Source organism: Caretta caretta, chromosome 5 (assembly GCF_965140235.1).
Source record: "Caretta caretta isolate rCarCar2 chromosome 5, rCarCar1.hap1, whole genome shotgun sequence".
Lineage (NCBI taxonomy): Eukaryota > Metazoa > Chordata > Testudines > Cheloniidae > Caretta > Caretta caretta.
Window position 1 is genome coordinate 22,360,657 of NC_134210.1, and position 22,498 is coordinate 22,383,154.

The 22,498-nt window shown below is 43.5% G+C and overlaps 1 protein-coding gene across 8 annotated transcripts in view; it reads left to right on the forward strand.

The window, feature by feature from the left end:
* Positions 1-215: 215 nt before the first annotated feature.
* The window catches only part of ZNF532 (zinc finger protein 532), an 81,195-nt gene continuing 58,912 nt past the window's right edge, over positions 216-22,498 (forward strand). Inside the window, exons 1-2 of one of the 8 annotated variants that reach the window (XM_048850196.2) lie at positions 216-372; positions 3,842-3,950. Coding sequence is in view for 1 of the 8 variants with exons in the window: in XM_048850193.2 (XP_048706150.1) it covers positions 3,350-3,398 (49 nt within the window). In the remaining 7 variants the exon portion in view is untranslated. Of the gene's footprint in view, positions 373-2,994; positions 3,060-3,206; positions 3,433-3,841; positions 3,951-5,018; positions 5,094-22,498 lie in introns of those variants that run through there. The other 7 variants (XM_048850199.2, XM_048850194.2, XM_048850198.2 and 4 more) reach the window with 7 other exon arrangements.

A 22,498-nucleotide genomic window follows, 5' to 3' on the forward strand; every position in this document is an offset into this window, starting at 1 on the left:
ACTCCTTCGCCCTCTCTCTGTCTCTCCTCTGTCCCCCAAGGAGTCCCTGACTGTCAAAGGAAATGCTCCAAACACACCTATAAAAGCCCCTAACCGCCTTCCCAGCAAGGGAGAAGCTTAAAATCGGATCACACGGGAGATCTCTCCCATCTCTCGACAAGCCACAGAGGCACCCCCCCACCCCCACCTTTTCCTCCAGTCCCAGCCAGAGTGTCTCTCTCTCTCTGCCATTATGTTCAACCATCTTTTAACCAGGCCTCTCCGCAGGCTGCAGTGTCCGTGAGAGAGGCCTGAGCCCTGTCTGCCCGAGGCCCCCCGTGCAGGAGCTGCCCCCCACGGGTGCGGGTCGCTGACCCTGCAGGGCAGCAGCAGGTCTGTTTGCATGGGGGTGCGGCATGTGCATGCAGCGGGTTCGCTTTCTCCCCACGGCCTGGCTGCTGCTGCTGCTGCTCCCACGCGCGCTAGGCCCCGCTGGGCTGTGGCAGAGCGGCCTGGAGTGCGGCAGCCGCGGCTCTCTCCCCGGGCCCCGCGCTCGCCGCCGCCGCGGTAGCAGCCGCCGCCGCCCAGGGGGGCTCCCAGGCGGCGCGAGGCCGCCGGGGGGCGGGGGGGGGGGGAGCGGGGAAGGAGGAAAGGGTGTCCCCTCTCTTCCACCGGCGGGACCCCTCCGTCACGGGGAGGCAGCCGGCGCCAGCGCGCAGGGCCGAGGTCACCCGAGCGCTACAGCTGCCAGGGCTTGAGGGCTGCAAAGTCCAGCACGGCAGGGGGGTGGTTAGCGGCTCCCAGCCGCGGGAGGGGTTAAGGTGGGCGCCCAGGGGAGCGCCCTCTCCTCCAGGCAAGGCCCCTGCGGCCCCCAGCACCCTCTGGGGTGGGGTCCCTGAACTGGTCCAGCCCCCACCCAGGCCTCAGCTACGCTCTGAACAGGAAGGGGCTTTAGCTTGGTGCTGGAGACCATGTAGGGATTCTAGTTTGGGAACCGCCTCCCACCAGTGCGGAGGGGGATGGGGACCAGGAGTGCGGAGGGGACTGTGGTTGGGAGCCCCCCAGTGCAGGGAGAGGAGATGGGGACCAGGAGTGCGGAGGGGACTGTGGTTGGGAGCCCCCCAGTGCAGGGAGAGGAGATGGGGACCAGGAGTGCGGAGGGGACTGTGGTTGGGAGCCCCCCAGTGCAGGGAGAGGAGACTGTGGTTGGGAGCCCCCCAGTGCAGGGAGAGGAGATGGGGACCAGGAGTGCGGAGGGGACTGTGGTTGGGAGCCCCCCAGTGCAGGGAGAGGAGATGGGGACCAGGAGTGCGGAGGAGACTGGTTGGGAGCCCCCCAGTGCAGGGAGAGGAGATGGGGACCAGGAGTGCGAAGGAGATTGTGGTTGGGAGCCCCCCAATGCAGGGAGAGGAGACTATGGTTGGGAGCCCCCCAGCGCAGGGAGAGGAGATGGGGACCAGGAGTGCGGAGGAGACTGTGGTTGGGAGCCCCCCAATGCAGGGAGAGGAGATGGGGACCAGGAGTGCGGAGGAGACTGGTTGGGAGCCCCCCAATGCAGGGAGAGCAGATGGGGACCAGGAGTGCGGAGGAGATTCTGGTTGAGAAACCCCCAATGCAGGGAGAGGAGATGGGGACCAGGAGTGCGGAGGAGATTGTGGTTGGGAGCTCCCCAATGCAGGGAGGAGATGGGGACCAGGAGTGCAGAGGAGACTGGTTGGGAGCCCCCCAGTGCAAGGAGGAAATGGAGACCAGGAGTGCGGAGGAGACTGGTTGGGAGCCTGCCATTTCAGGGAGAAGATGGGGGTCAGGGATGCAGAAGGAACCATGAGAAGGAGCCCCGCAGTGAAGGGTGGGGATGGGGTGAAGGGTGTGGAGGAGACCATGGTTAGGAGCCCCCCACTGTGAGAAGGGGTGGCTGTGAGGGATGTGGAGGAGACTGTGACGTGGTTCCGAGCCCCCCAGTGCAGGCAAGGGATGAAGATGACCGGTGTGGAGGAGACTGAGGTTAGGAGCTGCCCCAGTGCATTGAGGAGATGGGGCGAGGGACACAGAGAAGACTGGGGTTAGCAGCTGCCCCAGAGTTGGGAGGAGATGAGTGTAAGGCATGTGGAGAAGACTGTGGCTATGAACCACTTCTTTGTGGGGAGAAGGTGGCATGAGGATCAGAGACAGACAAGACTTTTGTCAGGAGCTGCTTCTTTAAGAGGAAGGGTTGGAGGGAAGAAAGCGCCATTAGTTATACCTCTGGGGGGATTGGTTAGGGTGGTGCAGAGAAAATCATGGTGAGGAGCCACCTCACTGAGCATGGGAAAGGGCACAGAAAAGATCAATGGGGGCATAGAAGATCTTGATTTGGAGCCACCCTCAAGTGTGTGTTGAGGAAGCAAGGCCCTGGATTGGAGGATGGCAGAGGAAGCGGGGAACTTGGTTAGGAACTATCCCGGTGCTGAGAGGGGTGGGTGCAGAAAAGGCCTTGATGAGGAGTCATTCTAGACCTTTGGGGAGTTGAGTGGGTTGGGAAGACCTTGTTCAGGACGGAGTCACATTTGGGGATGGGGGTTGTGGGAGATGAGAAGACTTTGGTTAGCAGCACCCGCTCCCTGCCCCCTGTGCTTTGTGAAGGTGTGGGGGAAGATCAGACCTTGGTTAACAACTCTTTTCCACCAGAGCCTAAAGAGGATTTAGAGGCAAAAGAAGTCACCACAGTGCTGTTGGGCGTGGGGAGAAGTGATTTCTTGTGGAAGCGGATTGTGGGGTGGGGAGAAAAGTCATGTGTGGAGGGGAGAAAACACTTGTTAGCGTTGCCCCAAATACTGTGAAGAGATGGGAGGATGGGAAGGAGAGGACCTTGGTTAGCTGCCACCCCAGAGCTGCCGGCATGAGGGGGCAGGTATGACGTTAATCGGCAGCCACCCTGTACTGTAGGGAGTGGAGGCAGAGAGGACCTTGGTTAGCAGTCACCCCAGTGCTGCGGCCGAGTCTGCCTTGTGCAGCAAGAGAGATCCTATGAGGATTTTTATTGCAGTCTCTTTGTTAGCTACAGACACACACGCTCACAGCTTTCAGCCAGGTTGTGGGAGGTAAGTGGGGGAGGAGAGGAAGGGAACGTTTATGGGGTGGAGTTGGGGTGTAAGGATGTTTGTATGCAGTGGGGATATGATTGAAATAGGGGGACATGATTGAAATCACCCCCATATCCAAAGAAGAAAAGAGCCCTTGCAATTTTCAGGGACTTGTTGGCAACTCAGCGAGGGTTGCCATAGCTTTTTATGTAGGGTGACCAGAACCGGCTGAAACTGGTTTGAGGCAGATCAGCTCCTGAACACAATGCAGTCACTGAGCTACTACAGTGGGATAGCTTCCTCCCTTCATGGCAGCCAAAAGCAGAGGAGCTTGCAGAAAGATACCATCCCAAAACAGTATGTGAATGCACACTTTAGACACACTGCACTGGTATGTGGCTAATGTAGTCATAAAGGATTCTTTATATAAATTTACATATTTGCAGTAACTGAGATTACTTTAGCTTTTCATTCCTTTTTATGTTTAAAGAATGGGCAAGAGCTGAGATTTATGACCCTTATTCAAATATTTTTGGTTTGCAAGGGTGGGACACTGGTTAAACTAAATAAAAATGGATTGAATGATTTGTAATTGTCGTTATGCTTGTGACTGAAGAATGCTGCTTTGCATGCTGTTTTATTTACAGGGTGTTGTCTTACGGTTTTCTTCGTTATAAGATGTGAAGGGGGGTGCTGTGTCTTTCTTAAAGGCCAAAGGAAACCGTATTGTTGTAGGATTGTGCATAAAAGCATTGCAAAGATGCTGTAAGGCATACTCTTTTTTTTTCTTTTTCTTGTAGGCCTATTGATTGGGGCTGCCTTTAACCCTTTCATATTTGCAGAGGTAATGCATCTCTGACAATAACTGAGCATTGGCTAAAAAATCTTTCAAAGGTCAAGGTTCACAAGGTGAGATATGGTATTTTGAGTATGACTATAACAACAGTATGAAGCTACATGTATACAAAAACTAAATCTGACTTCTGATTGCACACCTGACACATTAGTGAAGAAACAATGGTTTCAATGTAGGTGAAGAAATACTATTAACCTCATCCAAGTTTAATGGGATTAAAGCTATTGTTTGTAAAGACTTACTGATACCCAGGCTAAATACAATATCTTCATTTATATATCTCATAGATGAGGATTTTTTCACTATTCAGTCATACAGAATAGGCCTCTGAGTGACAATCATAAATTGTGGACCACATGGCAGTGAACTATTCTGCATTGCAGTACAGCATTACACATTTTGAATGTTCCATCTAATTATTTATAAATTGATTGCATGGCCAAATCTAGGTAGCCTACTTATTATTTCTGAATTAACAACTTTAATGTAATACTGGTATTTTATATATGTTTTATGTATAAGTGTATAATATATATAAAATATACTAAGTTGATTGTGTTTCTTAAACTGTATTACACCGAGAGGATTTTGCAGCCAAGTGGAAGGATATATTTTAGAGCTTTGATAGCGTTCCAGTGGATTATTAGTGACATAAATTATAATATTGAGCAGTTATGAAATAAGAATAGGAAACCGAATGGGCAGTGCATCAGCTGCTAAGGGATGACTGCTTTTAACCAAAGCTTCACAGCAATGCATAATGGACAGGATTTTTTTGTCATCTAAAAAATAAATGTGTACTTAGATTTGAGCTGGCATTTGCATCTTATACTGAAAGCTGGAGGCTTCAGAGAGAGGGAGAGGGGGAGAGAGAAGAAAGCAGTAATGATTATAGCAAAGGGAAGAACAAAGGCTGTTAGAGCTTACACACTGGAACACTAAACATTTTGCCTTGGGGATTCTTTTGCTAGAACTGTTACTTCCTAAAACAGGAAATCAGTAACTCTCGAATCTTATCCAGTATGATTTTCACAAAGCTAACCAGTCCTGGCTGTAAGCTGGTTTTATAAATCTACAGTCAAGAAAAATATGGAGGAAAAATATTGAAATATTCTAGTGTGAAATGAGTTTTTTTTTCTTTGTGTTCAGCAGAGTAAAGTAGACAGTCTTAAAAGCCTTGAGAATTTTTGGATTGGGTAAGTTGTATGGTGGCTGTTGATAGGCAGGGTGTCTATATCAAAGAGTGACAAATATAAAGGAACCTTTTTATTTCTGACTGCAGTAGATTACATAACGTATTTGGAAGTGAATTGTGATACAATGAAAGTGGCATGTTAAATGTTTAGCCAGAAAATATTTTATATAGTTTTATATGTAGGTATAATATATTGTGTTTCTCAAATTTGATAGGGTGAATAGCTTGCATGGTGGAGTAAATGCCTAACAAATCACTGTGCTATGATTTCTTTTAATAGTTTACATAATTTCTGAGTGCAGAGGTTCTATATTTGACTATAGACATCTGTAACAGAATTATGCTTGCAAACACGAATCCATGTTGCATAATAGGAATAGTATTTATTGCTGATGATGATGCATGCTCTTTTCCAAGTGTCAGCTAAAATTCATATGGTTACATGGGAGCACCTTTCATTTCATTTTTTCCCACCAGAATAGTAAACTATTTTAAAACTGTAGGTACTTGAATTGAACAAAACTCAGTGTATGTGTTTTATTTGGTTTTTGGCACTAGTTCTGCGTTATCCATTTTTTATTTTTATTTTTTGCAACGGATGTCTTATTTACATTTGTGAGGAAGTTTATACTGTAACATGAGAAACCGGAATAGATGCTGGTTTATATGGTACTTCTGGTGGCTTTGTTTTTTCCACGTAGGCCAGCCTTTTCAGTTGAAAATGCTGCTTAATGTTAGAAGGTTTGATCCTCTGTATCAGTAATCCTGAGCTCATCTTGGATTGAAGATTATCTTGGGTATTTGATCTTGAACAGAGGGATAATGATTTATCAGGTTCCAGGTCTCCTTTGAATGAAACAGCTAGGTTTCTGTTTCTTGGAAGTATGACTGTAAGGTAGAACATACATATGCATACTGATTCCTGGAACTGAATGTGAAAATATTGACCCTTATGTTTTCAGGGCCTGTTCTCTTTGCTGGTGTTGCGCAGACAGGCCTTGCCTGATTTGGAGTGCTCTCACTGAGATTCCCTGTAGCTGCTTCATGTTGCTTTTGAGCAAGAATTACCATCCACTTTGCAGAAGAGTGTATTAGTCTGAGTGGAGGAAATAAATGGAAGAAGGAGTAATTAGAATATTATTCCTTTTTTTTTCATTAGATTCAGGATATCCAGAGCTGTTAAGTTACCATTATAAATTCTTATGTTCAGGTGTCTGTAACTTAATGTTCCAGCCCATTTTACATACAAAAGAAATCAGAGTAGGAGAGAGCTATTTTTGTAATAATCTTTCAAAACAGCATGCAAAAAAGAGAAGTTTTTGGGATTTAGATGGTTTTGGGGCTTGTCTTCAGTTTAAGGAGAAACTATGGCGGCTGACAGACCCAAAACTTGATGTACCGTATTTAATCAAATTTGTTAGCAAAATGTAGGCAATTTTATGTCTGTCATCTTCCTCCACTGTTTTACTGTGGAGGTGGTCTGCTCAGCTTCAGAGGGTGGGGGGAAAGCAGTGCTTTGTAATGGCTTAAACTACAGCACTAATCCCCAGACTGTAGGGCAGGGGGTGCAGAGGACCGTTCGTGGGAGGGCATGGCAGGTCAAGGCTAGCCCTCATTGGGGGGCAGGGAGGGAGTGCAACCCAGCCCCGCCCCACCTCTGCTTTCTCTGCTCCCAGCCCTGTGCTGGTCCCCAGCCTCAGCCCCCTGCAGCAGCTCCAGCCCTGTACCCGTCCTCAGCCTTGGCCACCAGTCAGGGCTCCGTTCCCAGCCCCAGCCCTTCCCCCAGCTGCAGCCCCATTCTCAGCCCCCTTACTCCTGTTCACGTCCCGTCCCCCCCACCCCCCCCGGGAGCCATGGCCCCGCTCCTGGCCCCAGCTCCTGGGGATGGTGGTGCAGACAGGGGTACCTTCCCCCAAAATTGGAGACCACTGGCCCAGAGAATAGAGCACTGAACCAGGAGTTAGGATGCCTGAGTTCTGTTCCTGGCTTTGCTGCAGACCTGCTGAATCACTTTGGGCAAGTCACTTCCTGTCTCAGTTCCCCCATCTGTAAAATGGGGATAATGATACTGACTTCCTTTCTAAAGTGCTTTGAGATCTACTGGTAAATGCTGTGTATTATTATCATGTTAGTGAAAAATCTGCTCTCTGGCTGCCAACCAAAGATTGGCAAGAACAAAGTTTGAAAAGCCGCATTTGGTTCTTTTTGACTAGAAGAATGGGACATGGGCACACAAAGCATATACAGAAGAGAAGAACCAAAATGAGGGATAGGTATTTAGAAATGTGGCACCCTTCCTAGTATACTCAGAGGAGGAGGGCTCACCAGCTGGGAAGCCAGTTGGTTAGGTTCTGTGAATATTAACCTGATCCTGAGTAAGTAATGTACAGTGTACTATGTTACTGTTCTGTTGTAACTTTGCCTTAATAAACAGTACAAAAGACAATCCCAACAACAGCAAAAACACAACCAAGAAGTAGGCCATTAGGAGTGAGAACTCCAGATAAAACTCCAGAGAATTCCCCTTCTTCTCCTTTCACTTTCTTCCCCCTCTGTCTCCACCAAGAAGTTAATTCTACATTAACAGCCCACTTTGTAGACAATTGATGATTGGAGGTGGAAGAAGATTTTCAAGCTTCCAAAGAGTCATAAACCACCAGTGAGATTTTTTTAAAGTAGAAAATATCAGTGTGTGATTTGATTTTTTTAAAAAAACATATGGAGGTTTTGTTAGCGTAATTATAACAATTGTGAAAACAAAAACTAACCTTTCAACAAATCAGACGTTAAAAAATTCCAAGATATAGTACCCATCATTTAAAAACAAAACAGCAATTGCCAACAGTTAGCTATTATAAGCATAGGAAATTGTTGGCAAGTGGCAAACTACTGAAGTTCTCTTAGAGATCCAAAACAAAACATCGTTTTGTGATAGTGGACCGTTGTTGGCTTGCCAGTGCTTGGTAGTCCATAGCTGTAAAACTCAGCTAAGGTGTATATGCAAATAGTGGTCTTGCCGTACCTTATAGTAAAGATTTCATAGCCGAACTCTGTACAAAACTTTCGTATTTTTAAGGCCCCAAACCTGAACCCATGAGCAAAGACTGATTGAAAGAGCTTTGTCTCTAGGAACTACAGAAAGCTAGGGGAACATAATGCTGATTTCCAGCTCTCTGCTCATCCTGTCTGGAGCTGCTGTTGCACCCTATGTGAAGAAATGGATGCAGACCAATGCCTCTTGAGGCACCCAAATTAGTTGTGCGTCCCAGTGGACGCTATTATGCATAGACCTACATCCTTGGCTGTTCTCTCTGTTAAATTATAGAAATACGCTATGGATATATTCTGTCTGGCATGGATACCTGTATGTGTCTGGGGTCTCCATAGCTTCACTGTCCCAACTATAGACTTCCGATGCTTTCATTCCTAAAATGTTTTCTTAAAATGGCACATTACTTGAGCTCAAGTCTTCATTATTTTTACAAAATATATCACAGTACACTGTGAAGTATTATAAATAAATAAAACCAAACTACAATTGTCAAAATCAACAAAGTACATTTTGTGATGCATTGTCTTTGTTAATTGTTGGCTTACAGTACTTGCTTATTCACAAAATGTCAGTAATTGACAATCAGTCTCCCAGGTATTAGTGTGGATTAGCAAGGTTCTGCTGTACTTCAGAAATAGGGTAATACAGATATGAGTTAAAAAGAGAGAATATTAAATTTTTGTTAAAGCAATTTTTATCCCATCATATATATTTGATAGTTTGCTTTTAGTGTTGCCTTTAGTTTACAATGCCACACAATAATAATTTGGGAGTATAATGTAGTCAAATCTCATTCTAGGGGAAGGTTAGTGATAGAAAGGTAAGAGAGGTGTCATTTGATTTGTAAACTCTACAGAAGCATAATTTCAGTGGTGTCACCCTCCGCAGCATGGCAGGAGAGATTTTCTGTCTCCCCTGGCTCTCAGCTCCATGTCTCTGGTTGCTGGAAATTTTGGTAATACAATGTCGTGAGAAGTGGGTCGAGTTTGGTATTATTCAAAAGCCATATCTCCAGTGCAGTGGTTTTCAAGCAGGGGTCCGGGGCTCCCTAGGGGGTCACAAGCAGGTTTCAGGGGCCTGGGCAGCCTGTGACTCCTCTATTTGGGGAAGCTGTGGCCCCATCCCGAGGCCCACTCCTGCTCAGCCTCTTCCCCTGGAAGCCCTGCCCATGCTCCACCCCTAGCCCCGCTCAGCCCCCTTGCCTGCCTCTTGCGCCTGATTGCCCCCTCCCCAAGACCTCCTCCTGCCGCTCGCATCTCTTTGCCCCCTCTCCCAGACACCCCCCCCCCCCCCCGCCAGCCAGCCAGCTAGCTGAGCCAGTCGGCTGGCCACTCACGCAGGCTCCCCTCTCTCCCCCAGTCTCCGCTGCCTGCCAAAAGAGCCAGGCGGTTGCCTGTTCATTCGCCTCTTTTCCCCCTCCCCTAGGGGCTCCTCGCTGGTCGAGACAGCTAGCCAGCCACTCATGCACCTCTTTGCCCCCTCACTCAGAGCCCTCCCCCAGCCTGGTCACAAACATGCGCGTGTGTGCCTCTTTGCCCCATCTCCCCACCTGCCGGCCAGCCAGCTAGCTGGCCACTCATGTGCGTGCTCCTCTTCTCCCCCAGTGCCCTCCAGCCAGCTGTCCGCTCATGCACTTCTTCGCCCCTGCTGGCCAGTTGAGCCAGCCAGCCTCTTCACCCCCTCCCGCAAGACTCTCATGCAGGTGGAGCTGAGATGGGAAGAGGACAAGTGGGACTGGGGCCTTGGGGGGAAGCCCATGAGGGACTGCAGGCGGGGCGCCCACCCTTTCAGTGGCGGTGTGCTCCAAAGGTGGCGGGCAGGCTGTTTGGGGAGGCTTAGCCTCCCTTGGCCTTTTATATCTGCTGCCTATGTTCAAGGGTCCACCAAGCATGACTAACGTTAGACTTGCTAGGGTCCAGGGCAGACAGCCGAAGCCTTACTGAATGGGACTGCAGCCTGGGGCACCGAGCTCCACCAACAGGGATTGAAGCCAAAGCCTGAGCAATGTAGCATCACAGTGCCCCCTGTGGTGTGGGGCTCTGGGCAGTTCCCCTGCTTGCTACTCTCTAAAGCTGGCCTTGTCTTTTATATGCAGAAAAAAGGTTGATGGAGAGTGGTGAAACACTAGAATGCATTACCTAGGGAGGTGGTGGAATCTCCTTCCTCAGAAGTTTTTAAGGTCAGGCTTGACAAAGCCCTGGCTGGGATGATTTAGTTGGGGATTGGTCCTGCTTTGAGCAGGGGGTTGGACTAGATGACCTCCTGAGGTCCCTTCCAACCCTGATATTCTATGATTTTGTGTGGCACAGGTGGGCTGTGAAGTTTTTATAACATGTTGGGGAGAGTCTCAGAAAGAGGTTGAGAACCCCTGGTCTTGGGAACACAGTGGTACCAGACATGACAAACCAAGAACAATGATGTAGTTATGTATTTGAGAAAATGTTATGTTACACTTTAACACAGGGATGCATTGCTTACATAAAAAAGACACTGATCTTTGATGATCCTAGGGAAGTTAGCCTTGACATGTAGGACTGAACACATTTATTCATTAAAGTCAACTTCGGTATTGTCTCCATATAGGGCACCACTGCTAGACATGTTGTCACACTGATACTCGTCCGAGCCCCACTTGTACATCTCTGTACAAGGCAGGCTGCTGACCAAACATTAGCAGGGGTGGTGAGCATCTGGTGTTTGCACACAAACACTTGATTAGCTTAAGGATTGATTCGGAAGCACGTGGTATTTTGCACATAACTGGTGTGATCAGTCCATCCTCCAAGACACATCAATGGCCAATAGGGGAGGGTAGTTTTGGATGCGCTTGATTATCCTGGAGCTATTCCATTACTTGATGATTTGCCTCCCCTTGTTGACGGCAATTTTTCTCTTTTTGTCTGCTTCTTGGAAAACATCCACCAGTGTAGCTCCGCAAGTGTCATAATATTGGTCTTCAAATGGTAAACTCAGCAGATGAACATCTCCGTAGCATTTATGACCTCATCAGTGACTGTCGTAGCCATTCCGAGCATGTTTGGAGTGAAGAGAGAATCTCTGGAGGCTGAATCAAATGCTTTCTAGTAAGATAATTCAGTCTTTCCAACAGCACTTGTAGTCGTAGATTATACACCAATGCACCCAGTTGTCGTGGAAACCTCTTTTTCACTCAAGCACGGGTACATGAGGTTCTGTGATAAAATGACAGCCTTGGCTCCATTTGCTTGCTGTCATACTTGGTGGTGCTGAAGTCACTGCAGCTACTGGTGTACCACCTAAAGAAGAACTACAAGTCATGCAATATTATTTTTTTGAGGTTTGGCATCAGCTGTGGATCCCTGAAACTCATACGTACCACAGGACAAAATGCTTTTCCATAAAAATTTAGCAGCTGCAAACAGAGTCTGCATATAACTGTTGACGTCAGCACTTTCTTCCGCTTTTCATAGCACCATGTCTTTTGTGGCTTTTAAGGATAAGCGCTGTGATTCATTTCTGTGGATAGGGTCGCTAAAAGCTATATCCATATCCCATAGTTCATCTTCAATAAGTGCTTTAAGAGCCTTTCTGCTAAGCATCTGTTCCTCTTCAATCCAGCTCAAACCACATATTTCTCTGTACTTAGCTTCTGCATCAGCTATTGCTATCACTTTTCCGTCCATTAGAGACTCTGTGAGACAATTTTTGAACTCCAGCTGAGTCGCTGATTTTACTACTGCAAACTGTGCAATTGTTTCTGTTGAATTTTGCCTTTTGACACATCACATTACATACATTCTTGATATCATACTCGATGTGATACGCACTGTCCTAGGCGTGGACACCTTTTGGGTCAGTGCACTCACTTTACTTTCCATGCAACATTCTCCCTAAGAGTGATTTCACCAGCGTCACATGTTGAAACCGTGTTTAATGGAGGTCTTTGGGCTTTCGGCTTACTGCAAAAGAAACAGGTGTTCTTCTCAAAACACGTGCCCTGGGACGTTGTATAAGATGAGTCTCGCCAATAGCAGGCACTTTCTATGTCATCTTCAACTTTTTCTTGAAGCTCGATATATTGCCTCTCCAACCGTACCAAATTCAGTTTGTGTGCGCTGCTTGTAGCATGTAAGGTGCCACCAAACAATGTGTTTAACCTGGTCTGCTGCAGTGGTATTCTCCAAAGATTCAGCTACTAGTTGGTATTCTCCAGCTCCCCATTGACTCCTAAAAATAGTCAAGGCCAAAGTAAAAACAAGAATTTTGTAATCAGTTACTTTGGGATTGTAATTAATTATGTCAGATATGTTATGTAACTATGTGCATGCTATTTGTGGATGGATTCCCATAATTTATGGCTGGCTGCTGATGTCTTAACCAGTGCCTCATTACAACTCTTTTGGCATAATAAACAAAGCTGATAATCAGTACCACTGAACCATTTCTGTTTTGCCCATGATGGCTGTGACCTGGCGTGCCTGGGGCTGACCTCATTGAAAATGCCAAGGTCAGGGCAGGCTGCAATAAGTAGAGCAGATTCTCACTAAACTTGTGATTAACATTGCAGTTACTAACTCACTAACTAGTCACAAACTGTACTCCTGATCTCCCACACGGGTTATCAAGAAGCTGAAAGAAATCACACAGCCCCCTTTATTGCATTCCAGTTCTCTGACTCCCAATCAGCACAAAGGTCCAGTACATTGAGAAGTTATTTAAAAACTTTGCTCACAATACAAAATGTTCTTCTGACCGCAAAGGGTCAATTGCGTTACCAGGTCAATATTAGTTCGGATCTTACCCAAAATACTACACTGCCAGCCAATCCTTTAGTGTTTAGAACTAAAGAAGAAAAAAAGAACAAAAAGAGAGTTGTTAAGTAGTAAAGCAATCAAAATACATACATAAGACTTCAAAGTCCATATATTAGGTTCTTAGCAGCATTGGTGAGTTTGCAGGCTTGAAAGTCCCTCTGGAATACATCCACAGCGTGGATGGGTCATTCAGTCCTCTGTTCAGAGCTTCAGTATGTAGAAAAGTTACTCCAGAGGTAAGAAGCAGGAATGAAGACAAAATGGAGACGATCCAGCTGCCTTTTATAGTCCTTTGCCATGCGGCTTGTATGTCCTTTGTCCCAAACACAAGCTGCCCAGCAAATGGCATGGAAAAGCTTTAAAATTCTCTGTCCACAGGCATACCATATGCAGCAGACTGGATTAGATGAACTCTCAAAGTCCCTTCCAGTCCTACAATTCTATGTCTTACAGGATATTTATTCATAAAGAGTAACATATTTGGTATCTACAGAAAGCTTGTAACTTGTCAATATTCATAGTCATTGTGAGATGATTGTATGGGTAACATTTAAGGAATAATGTCTTTATACTGAAAGTATGTTTTATGGACTTAGAGTAGAAATTAGTCACCAGGAGATGTCTTGGTGGTGGCCCATACTGGCAAGGGAGAGGTGTCACCCCCTTCCATCTGGCCAGTGATCCAGTGCCAGACTCAATTGTTTAGCCTTGCAAAATACTAAAATTTTGAATAGGAAACCATCAGAGGAAACGACAAACAATCAAAATTACTTAAAGGTATAAGAGAAAAATTACAAGAAGACAGAGGTTCGCCCTGTTTGTGAATAGAAACAAAAGGCTGTTTTCAGTATAACAGGAGAAACACATTGTGAAGTGGGGGTTCTTTCATAAACATTTGGATCCTGGTTCTTGAGAAACCAGACAGCTCTGCAACAGATTGAACTTTGAGGGGGGAAATATTCTTTATCAGATATCAATAGTTACCTTTCCTAAGCTTAGCCCCTAGTTCCCATGTTATGATTTTGTTGTGTATTGTAACAATTTGTTTCCACCACTCTTCTCTTGTTTCTCGTTAAATCTATTTTTTCTTAGATAAACCTACTTTTGTTTTATCATAAATGTTCACAAGTGCTGTATGGTTTACAGGAGCAGTGGTTTAAAGTAAACTTGGTAAACACTGCCCCTTTGGGTGCACAGAATCTGGAATGTATATGCATAGCCAGTGTCAAGGGCTGAACATCACAGGGGAATGATTGAAAGGGACTCAGGGATTTGGGTGTACCTATTGTTAATCTGCAAGGCGAAATTAGGGCTAGCATAGCCTAGAGGAGATGGCTTGAGAGGTTGAAAGGCAGATGGTGTCAGGGAGCTGACATCAAACTATTCCAAGAAAGACTCCCTCCAGCTAGAGAAAGGGCATAACAAGGCAATAGGTAACAAGGTGACACACACTCCTGGGTGCCCCAAGAACCACCATACCTCTTTCCCCATGAATCTAACCACGTTACACAGCAGGATGGATAAAAATCAATGATTTTTACTTTTTTTTATTTAAATTGGATTTTTTTGATAAAATACTTTTTGAGGAAAAAAACTTATCTAAAGATAGTTTTAATTAAGGTACATTATAGCTCAAAGATATCTCATCATGGAATAGGGATTATAAATTCTAATTCTATAGTATGAGACAATATATTAATGTAATGTTTAAGAAAAGTTTTGTAAATGAGTTCTAATAGTTCATGGATTAGCGACCCAATCTTGTGGGGTTCCACAGGTTTCTGTATAGATTATTTAGGTTAATCTTTCTATCTACCCAATGGAACTCAGTGCTCAGTCTAGAAGATACCATCAGAGATGCTTAATTTTGCAGTTCTCAAACTGTGGATTTGTGTCTCCAGAGGTAACATGCTTGTTAACAGCAAAAATGTTTTTAAATAAATAATTAATATATAGAGCTGAGAAATAACAGACCTCAACTCTATTGTCCCTCTGCAAATCTGTGTAGATAGAGTCAATCCCTTACCTCTCTCTAAAAGTGCAAAGTTTCAAAAAGTTCAATGAATAGAAGATTGTTGGGGGCGGAATAGATTTGGACAAGGAGAAGAAGTCAAGGTAAATGTGAGAAGCGAGGGACATATGCTTGCTTTTTTTAAATATTATATGTTTACTGTTGAAGAAAAAAATCCAGAATATTTAACGTTGTTGTTTTAGTTAAATAAAACAATTTAAATAAATGTCTCTCAAGTGATGTTCTCCTCCTAGTACAGCATGGCAAGAAAATCCTCCAAATATTAATGATTAACCTGTTGAATTGGAGATATTTATGAAGTCATTGGGAGGTGAACTATCTGCTTCAGTTACCTTTGGTAAATGAAATAACCAAACAATCATTCATTTTCTGATATTGCTGTAAAACTAATCTGAAAAGTTTTCAAAATAAATCACTGTTTAAAAATGTATAGTGTGTACCTTCTAAAAATTAAACCTATATCTATCTCTGAGTTGTGAAGAATATGTATTAAGGTTATAACAAACAACAAGAATGCACTTTTATATAGAAAATCATGATTAAATCGAGTCTTCCTGACTAGTGATTTAAATCAAATCCTCCGTGTTACACAGTCTCTCAATCCTTCTTCTGGCTCCCTCTTTTCTGCTCCATGAAGTATATCTTGTCTTCACCTTCCATGCCCTACATAGCTCTGCCAATACCTACATTGTAACCCCATCTCCTTATTCAAATACCTCTTCAATCTGCATATCTTTTGCAATTCCCACAAGAAGTGAGTCTACAATTGTTATGGTAGAGAAAACGGCTTGAGGCATTCAAAATGTGCATATGCCTACACCAATTTTTTTTTTCAAATTTGTAACTCTTACCTTTATCCCCTTCCTCACCTGTTTCTCTCCTTAACAGTTGTTCTCCAAATTCATATTATGTCTAGAACTAGGCTGCTAATTATTTAGGGCAGAAACCACGTTTTTCTATTTGATCTGTAAAGCAACTCAGCACCAGTTTGAGTATTGTAAAAATAATAAATAGTAGTAGTGTGCAGAGAGCTTGCCAGTGGCTAGCTTGAAGTGTTGTCAAATTGGGAAATTTCCCAGCATAGCTATGCCAAATTAGTTATTTCAGTGTAAGTATACAAGTATAAGTACCCATGTGGACATTCTACTCTGGAATAAATTCAGTTTTATCAAATGTCCCCACAAAGAGCTAGAACAATGTACCTTCAACAGAATAACTATTCCCATGTAGCTGTGTCGGGAAATTTCCCCACATAGACGTGCCCTATCTCCCAGTTAGATCATCAATAATGGATATCACTTCTTAACACCAGCCTAAACAAAAGCAAATATGTTACCAGTGACAGCTGATCAATAGTTCTGATGATTTGCTGTGAAAGCCAAGTACATTAAGGCAAACAAAAGCAGTACGCTAGTTTTCATGAGCTATCAGCTAGCATAACTTCTCCAGGAAATAGGAGTAACCACAACTCAAACTGTGATTCAGCGTGGTTTGAAATACTCAGAAGGCAACTAGGATATGGAAGAGGCCACTTTAACCTCAATCAGTAATACCTCTCATCCCTGCATAACACACAAGCTCCTTCTGGCTTATCAAAAATCCCACAATTTGATACTATGGGACAGCCAGAAGAGACAGGTTTCAGAGTAACAGCCGTGTTAGTCTGTATTCGCAAAAAGAAAAGGAGTACTTGTGGCACCTTAGAGACTAACCAATTTATTTGAGCATAAGCTTTTGTGAGCTACAGCTCACTTCAGAAGAAACACTGCTTCAGAAATGCAGCTATTGCAATAAGCAGGATTTTTGCTCTCTCTCCTAATAAAAGTTATTTACCCTACCCATAGTACCAATAAAGTGATGAAGTCAGTTTCCTTAATATTTTTGCTGAAGTGCCAGTGTGTCTCAGCTTCAGACGAATTTGCACCAAGCAACAGAACCTAATATAATTCAACATAATAAACAATTATTAAACTTAAAAAACAAAAAATCAAGTTTGTCTGTATGCATAAATTGCAATGAGTAGCAGAATCTTTAAAATCAGCCTCTCAATTTGCACACGTTTTTCAAAAACTTCTGTTTTTCTTTAGAAAACAGAAATCTCAGCAAGATACTTCTGGCAAAATCTTCCCAATATTAAAACTTTTAAATTAATGCTCACTGCAGAGAAAATCATGAATTACATTTATGAACTATAACTACCTAATAGTTGATTATTGCCTAAAACAGTTTAAAAATGTATCATGCCACTCAAAAAAATGTGTTAAGGATATTCAGCTATATTTCCTGAATCACTAAAAATCAAAAACATTACCAGTTGTTTATAAGTGTATTCTCTATGCCATTATCTAAATCACTGATGTCGATACTGGACAGAACTGGACCCAGAACTGATCCCTGCTGGACTCCACTTGATATGCCCTTCCAGTTTGACTGTGAACCAGTGATAACTACGCTCTGGGAATGGTTTTGTAACCAGTTATGCACCCACCTTATAGTAGCTCCATCTAGGTTGTATTTCCCTAGTTTGTTAATGAGAAGGTCATGTGAGACAGTATCAAAAGCCTTACTAAAGTCAAGATATACCACATCTACTGCTTTTCTCCAATCACAAGGCTTGTTACCCTGTCAAAGAAAGCTATTAGGTTGGCTTGGCACAATTTGTTCTTGACAAATCCATGCTGTTACTTATCACCTTATTATCTTCTAGATAGACACAAACTGATTGCTTAATTATTTGTTGCATTATCTTTCCAGGTACTGAAGTTAAAATGACTGGTCTGTAATTCCCGGGTTGTCCTTATTCCCCTTTTTATAGATTGGCACTATATTTGCCCTTTCCCAGTCCTCTGGAATCTCTCCCGTCTTCTGTGACTTTTCGAAGATAATCGCTAATGGCTCAGATATTTCCTCAGTCAGCTCCTTGAGTATTCTAGGGTGTATTTAATCAGGCCCTGGTGACTTGAAGACGTCTAAGTAATTTTTAACTTGTTCTTTACATATTTTAGCCTCTGATCCTACCTCATTTTCACTGGCATTCACTATATTAGACATCCAATCACTACTAACCTTTTTGGTGAAAACTAAACCAAGAGTCATTTAATGCTTCTGCTGTTTCCACATTTTCTGTTATTGCCCCCCTCCGCCCCCATTGAGTTACAGGGCTACCCTGTCATTCGTCTTCCTCTTGCTTCTAATGTATTTGTAGAATGTTTTCTTGTTCCCCTTTATGTCTTTAGCTAGTTAAATTTCGTTCTGTGCCTTGGCCTTTCTAATTTTGCCCCTACGTCCTTGTGTTATTTGTTTATATACATCCTTTGTAATTTGACCTAGATTCCACTTTCTGAAATGTGTTTGGTCTTGTGGGTTTGTCGCATCTGAGGTGAGAGACATTTGCAAAGAATAGGGGACCCTTTGCCAATGGTTTTTATGTCACGGGGGCTAGTTTTAGCAACTGTTTTAGATGGACAGGAAAGAGAGAAGATGACGTGGGTATGAAAGAGACTGGAGAGGAGGAAGTTGCAGTAATTTAGATGGGAGCAGATCAAGGAAAAAGGTAATTTTAGCTGTTGGGATAGAGAGAGAAATGTTCAAAATGTGGAGGGGGAAATGCAAACTTTGTACACAGTTTGGTGAGAGGACAGAATGAAGGGCAGGAGATGAAGATCACACAGAGATTTCAAGTCTAAGTGACAGGGAGGATGGTGGTGATAATAAGGAAGGAAAATGGGGTAAGTGAAGAGGGTTTAGGAGCAAATGAGCTTTATTTTTGACCATGTTACACTTAAGTGGTTAGGAAAATATCTTGAAGGGAGGTTGCTGAGGCAGCCTAAAATTCGAAGTGGAAACACAACACAAGTCAGGAGTGGAAAAGGTAAATTTGCAAGTCATCTTCATAGAATGGTAACTGAAATTGGGTGAGCAAATAATGTTGCTCAACTATAAGGTTTAGAGGGAGAAGAAGGGGCCCTGAACCCATGTAGGTCCCACAAAGTGGAGAGGGGCGGAGGCACTGAAAAAGCAGTTGGTGGTAAGAAGAAAACTAAAGAAAGGACAGTTTTACAAAGGCTAGATAAAAGGACAGGATATCAAGGAGGGAAGAAGATGATCAGCTGTATCAACAATAGTGGAGGAATGAAGGAGAATAGGGACTGAGCATATAGGGCCCAAGATGTAATCAAGAAGTGATTCTTAGAGACTATTCTTATTGAATAGTAATTTGAGAAACACTGAAAGAATTGGAAAAGAAAAAAGGTTGTTTAGCATAACCAGGTTCACAGAAGTTGCAATCAGTCGTGTCTGCTTGTAAATGAGAGGGCAGAACCAGACCTCTGAGCTACAAGTATAGAGCTAAACCCATCCACTGAGGAGGCTGCTAGGTTATTCTGTTTCCATACATTGGGCTGACAGATCTCCTACAAAGCATCAGGCTGTTTTATACCGATTGCTTCAGTTTTCCTCTTTACAGATCAAAACAAAACCAAAAAAAAACCTTTTCAGTTTCAACGTTAATTTATAGTAGCTTGGCCTCATTCCTGGAAGACTGTTTTCTCCCAGTCTCCTGTCTGAGGCACGCATCAGTACTGTCGCTCCAGCTCTAAGTGAAATCTGAGACAAATAAAAAAGCTAGGACACAACAATGCTTTTTTTGTTCCTTTCCCCTGCTCGAGTGTTTGAAAGGATAGTTTTGTTTGTTTTGCTCTTAGGACTAGAGTCCCTCCAACTCAAACCAGTCCAGCCACAGAGCTTAGGGAGGAGTGATGGAGAATCCCTTTAGTAAATTCAAAATGCCTTCATTAACCCCTCAGCATGGAACCCCCACACCAGGGAAAGAGCTACTGCTACTAAACCGCCTGAGTGTGTTTCAACATGGAATATGTGAACTTCCTCCACTTCAGATCCACAACAGCTGTGATAAATCAACATTTCAACACAGGTTCTAGGAAACCAGGGCAGTAGTGGTAAGGGCCCCCAGTCATAGATTTCCTGCTGCAGCAACTTTCTTCCCATACCAAGAGTCAGCATAGTTTTCTGCCTTTCTATCTTAGCAGCCATGTAGGGGGGGCCCCAGAGGATCCAAAGAAATGGAGTGTTTCCAGTGGCAAACCAGTGAATTCTTGCCCAGGTTCCCACTTTCCGTTTCTATAGATACCTCGCTGGGGCTTGCTATCTTCTTTTGATGCTACACTCATACCAGAGATTTGCTTCAATGGAACTTGTGTGATGAACTGAGTTAAAATGATAAACAGGAAGAAAATAAAGAGGCAATGAAACAGCAAGGCAGTATTTTCCCTTCAGCTCAGAAATTGACCCTTTTCATGCTGTTCTCTGGATGTAATTACTTCAGATCAGGCCTTTCAAAGAAACAATGTGAACAGTCATGAACATTTACTACATACATAGAAGCAAAGGAGATTTCCTTTTTCTCCCAGAACTTGATGCTGAAGATTAAACATTGGTAAAAGATATGAAGGCCCACTAAAGGGACTTTCTACCAAAGAGCCTGTTGATAGGTGAGTGGACTCTTCCCTGAAAATAAAGAAGCAGTGAGAGGCAAAAAGGCATCCGTTAAAAAGTGGAAGTTAAATCCTAATGGGGAAAATAGAAAGGAGCATAAACCATGGCAAATGAAGTGTAAAAATATGATTAGGAACGCCAAAAAAAAATTGAAGAACAGCTAGCCAAAGACTCAAAAAGTAATAGCAAAAAAATGTTTAAGTACATCAGAAGCAGGAAGCCTGCTAAACAACCAGTGGGGCCACTGGACGATCGAGATGATAAAGGAACACTCAAGATTATAAGGTCATTGCAGAGAAACTAAATGAATTCTTTGCATTGGTCTTCACAGTTGAGGATGTGAGGGAGATTCCCAAACCTGAGCCATTCTTTTTAGGTGACAAATCGGAGGAACTGTCCCAGATTGAGGTGTCATTAGAGGAGGTTTTAGAACAAACTGATAAATTAACAGTAATAAGTCACCAGGACCAGATGGTATTCACCCAAGAGTTCTGAAGAAACTCAAATGTAAAATTGCAGGACTACTAACTGTCGGCTGTAACCTATCATTTAAATCAGCTTCTCCCAAATGACTGGAGGATAGCTAATGTGATACCAATTTTTCAATAGGGCTCCAGAGGTGACCCCAGCAATTCAGGCTGATAAGCCTGACTTCAGTACCAGGCAAACTGGTTGAAACTATAGCAAAGAACAAAATTGTCAGACACATAGATGAACATAATTTGTTGGGAAATAGTCAACATGGTTTTTGTAAAGGGAAATCATGCCTTACCAATCTACTAAAATTCTTTGAGGGGGGTCAACAAGCATGTGGACAAAGGGGATCCACTGGATACAGTGTATTTAGATTTTCAGAAAGCTTTTGACAAGGTCCCTCAGCAAAGACTCTTAAGAAAAGTAAGCCGTCATGGCATAAGAGAAAATTGGTTACATGGATTGGTAACTGGTTAAAAGATAGGAAACAAAGGGTAGGAATAAATGGTTAGTTTTCAGAATGGAGAGAGTTAAATAGTGGTGTCCCCTGGGGTATGTACTGGGCCCAGTCCTTTTCAACATATTCATAAATGATCTGGAAAAAGGGGTAAATAGTGAGGTGGCAAAATTTGCAGAAGATCCAAAACTGCTCAAGATAGTTAAGTCCCGGGCAGACTGCGAAGAGCTACAAAAGGATCTCTCAAAACTGGGTGACTGGGCAACAAAGTGGCAGATGAAATTCAGTGTTGATAAATGCAAAGTAATGCACGTTGGAAAACATAATCCCAACTATACATATAAAATGATGGGGTCTAAATTAGCTGTTACCACTCAAGAAAGAGATCTTGGAGTCATTGTGGATAGTTCTCTGAAAACATCCACTTGATGTGCAGTAGCAGTCAACAAAACGAACAGAATGTTGGGCATCATTAAGAAAGGGATAGATAATAAGACAGAAAATATCATATTGCCTCTCTATAAATCCATGGCATGCCCACATCTTGACTACTGTGTGCAGATGTGTTCGCCCCATCTCAAAAAAGATATATTGGACTTGGAAAAGGTTCAGAAAAAGGCAACAAAAATGATTAGGGGTATGGATTGGCTGCCATATGTTGAGAGATTAATAAGACTGGGACTTTTCAGCTTGGAAAAGAGACAACTAAGAGGGGATATGTTAGAGGTCTATAAAATTATTACTGGTGTGAAGAAAGTAAATAAGGAAGTGTTATTTACTCCTTCTCATAACACAAGAACTAGGGGCCACCAAATGAAATTAATAGGCAGCAGGTTTAAAACAAACAAAAGGAAGTATTTTTTCACATAGTGCACTTAAACTGTGGAACTCCTTGCCAAAGTTATTGTGAAGGCATAGATTATAACAGGGTTCAAAAAAGAACTACATAAATTCATTGAGAAATAGGCCCATCAATGGCTAGTTAGCCAGGATGGGCAGGGGTGTTTTCCGTACCCTCTGTTTGCCAGAAGCTGGGAATGGTTGACAGGGGATGGATCACTTGATGATTATCTGTTCTGTTCAT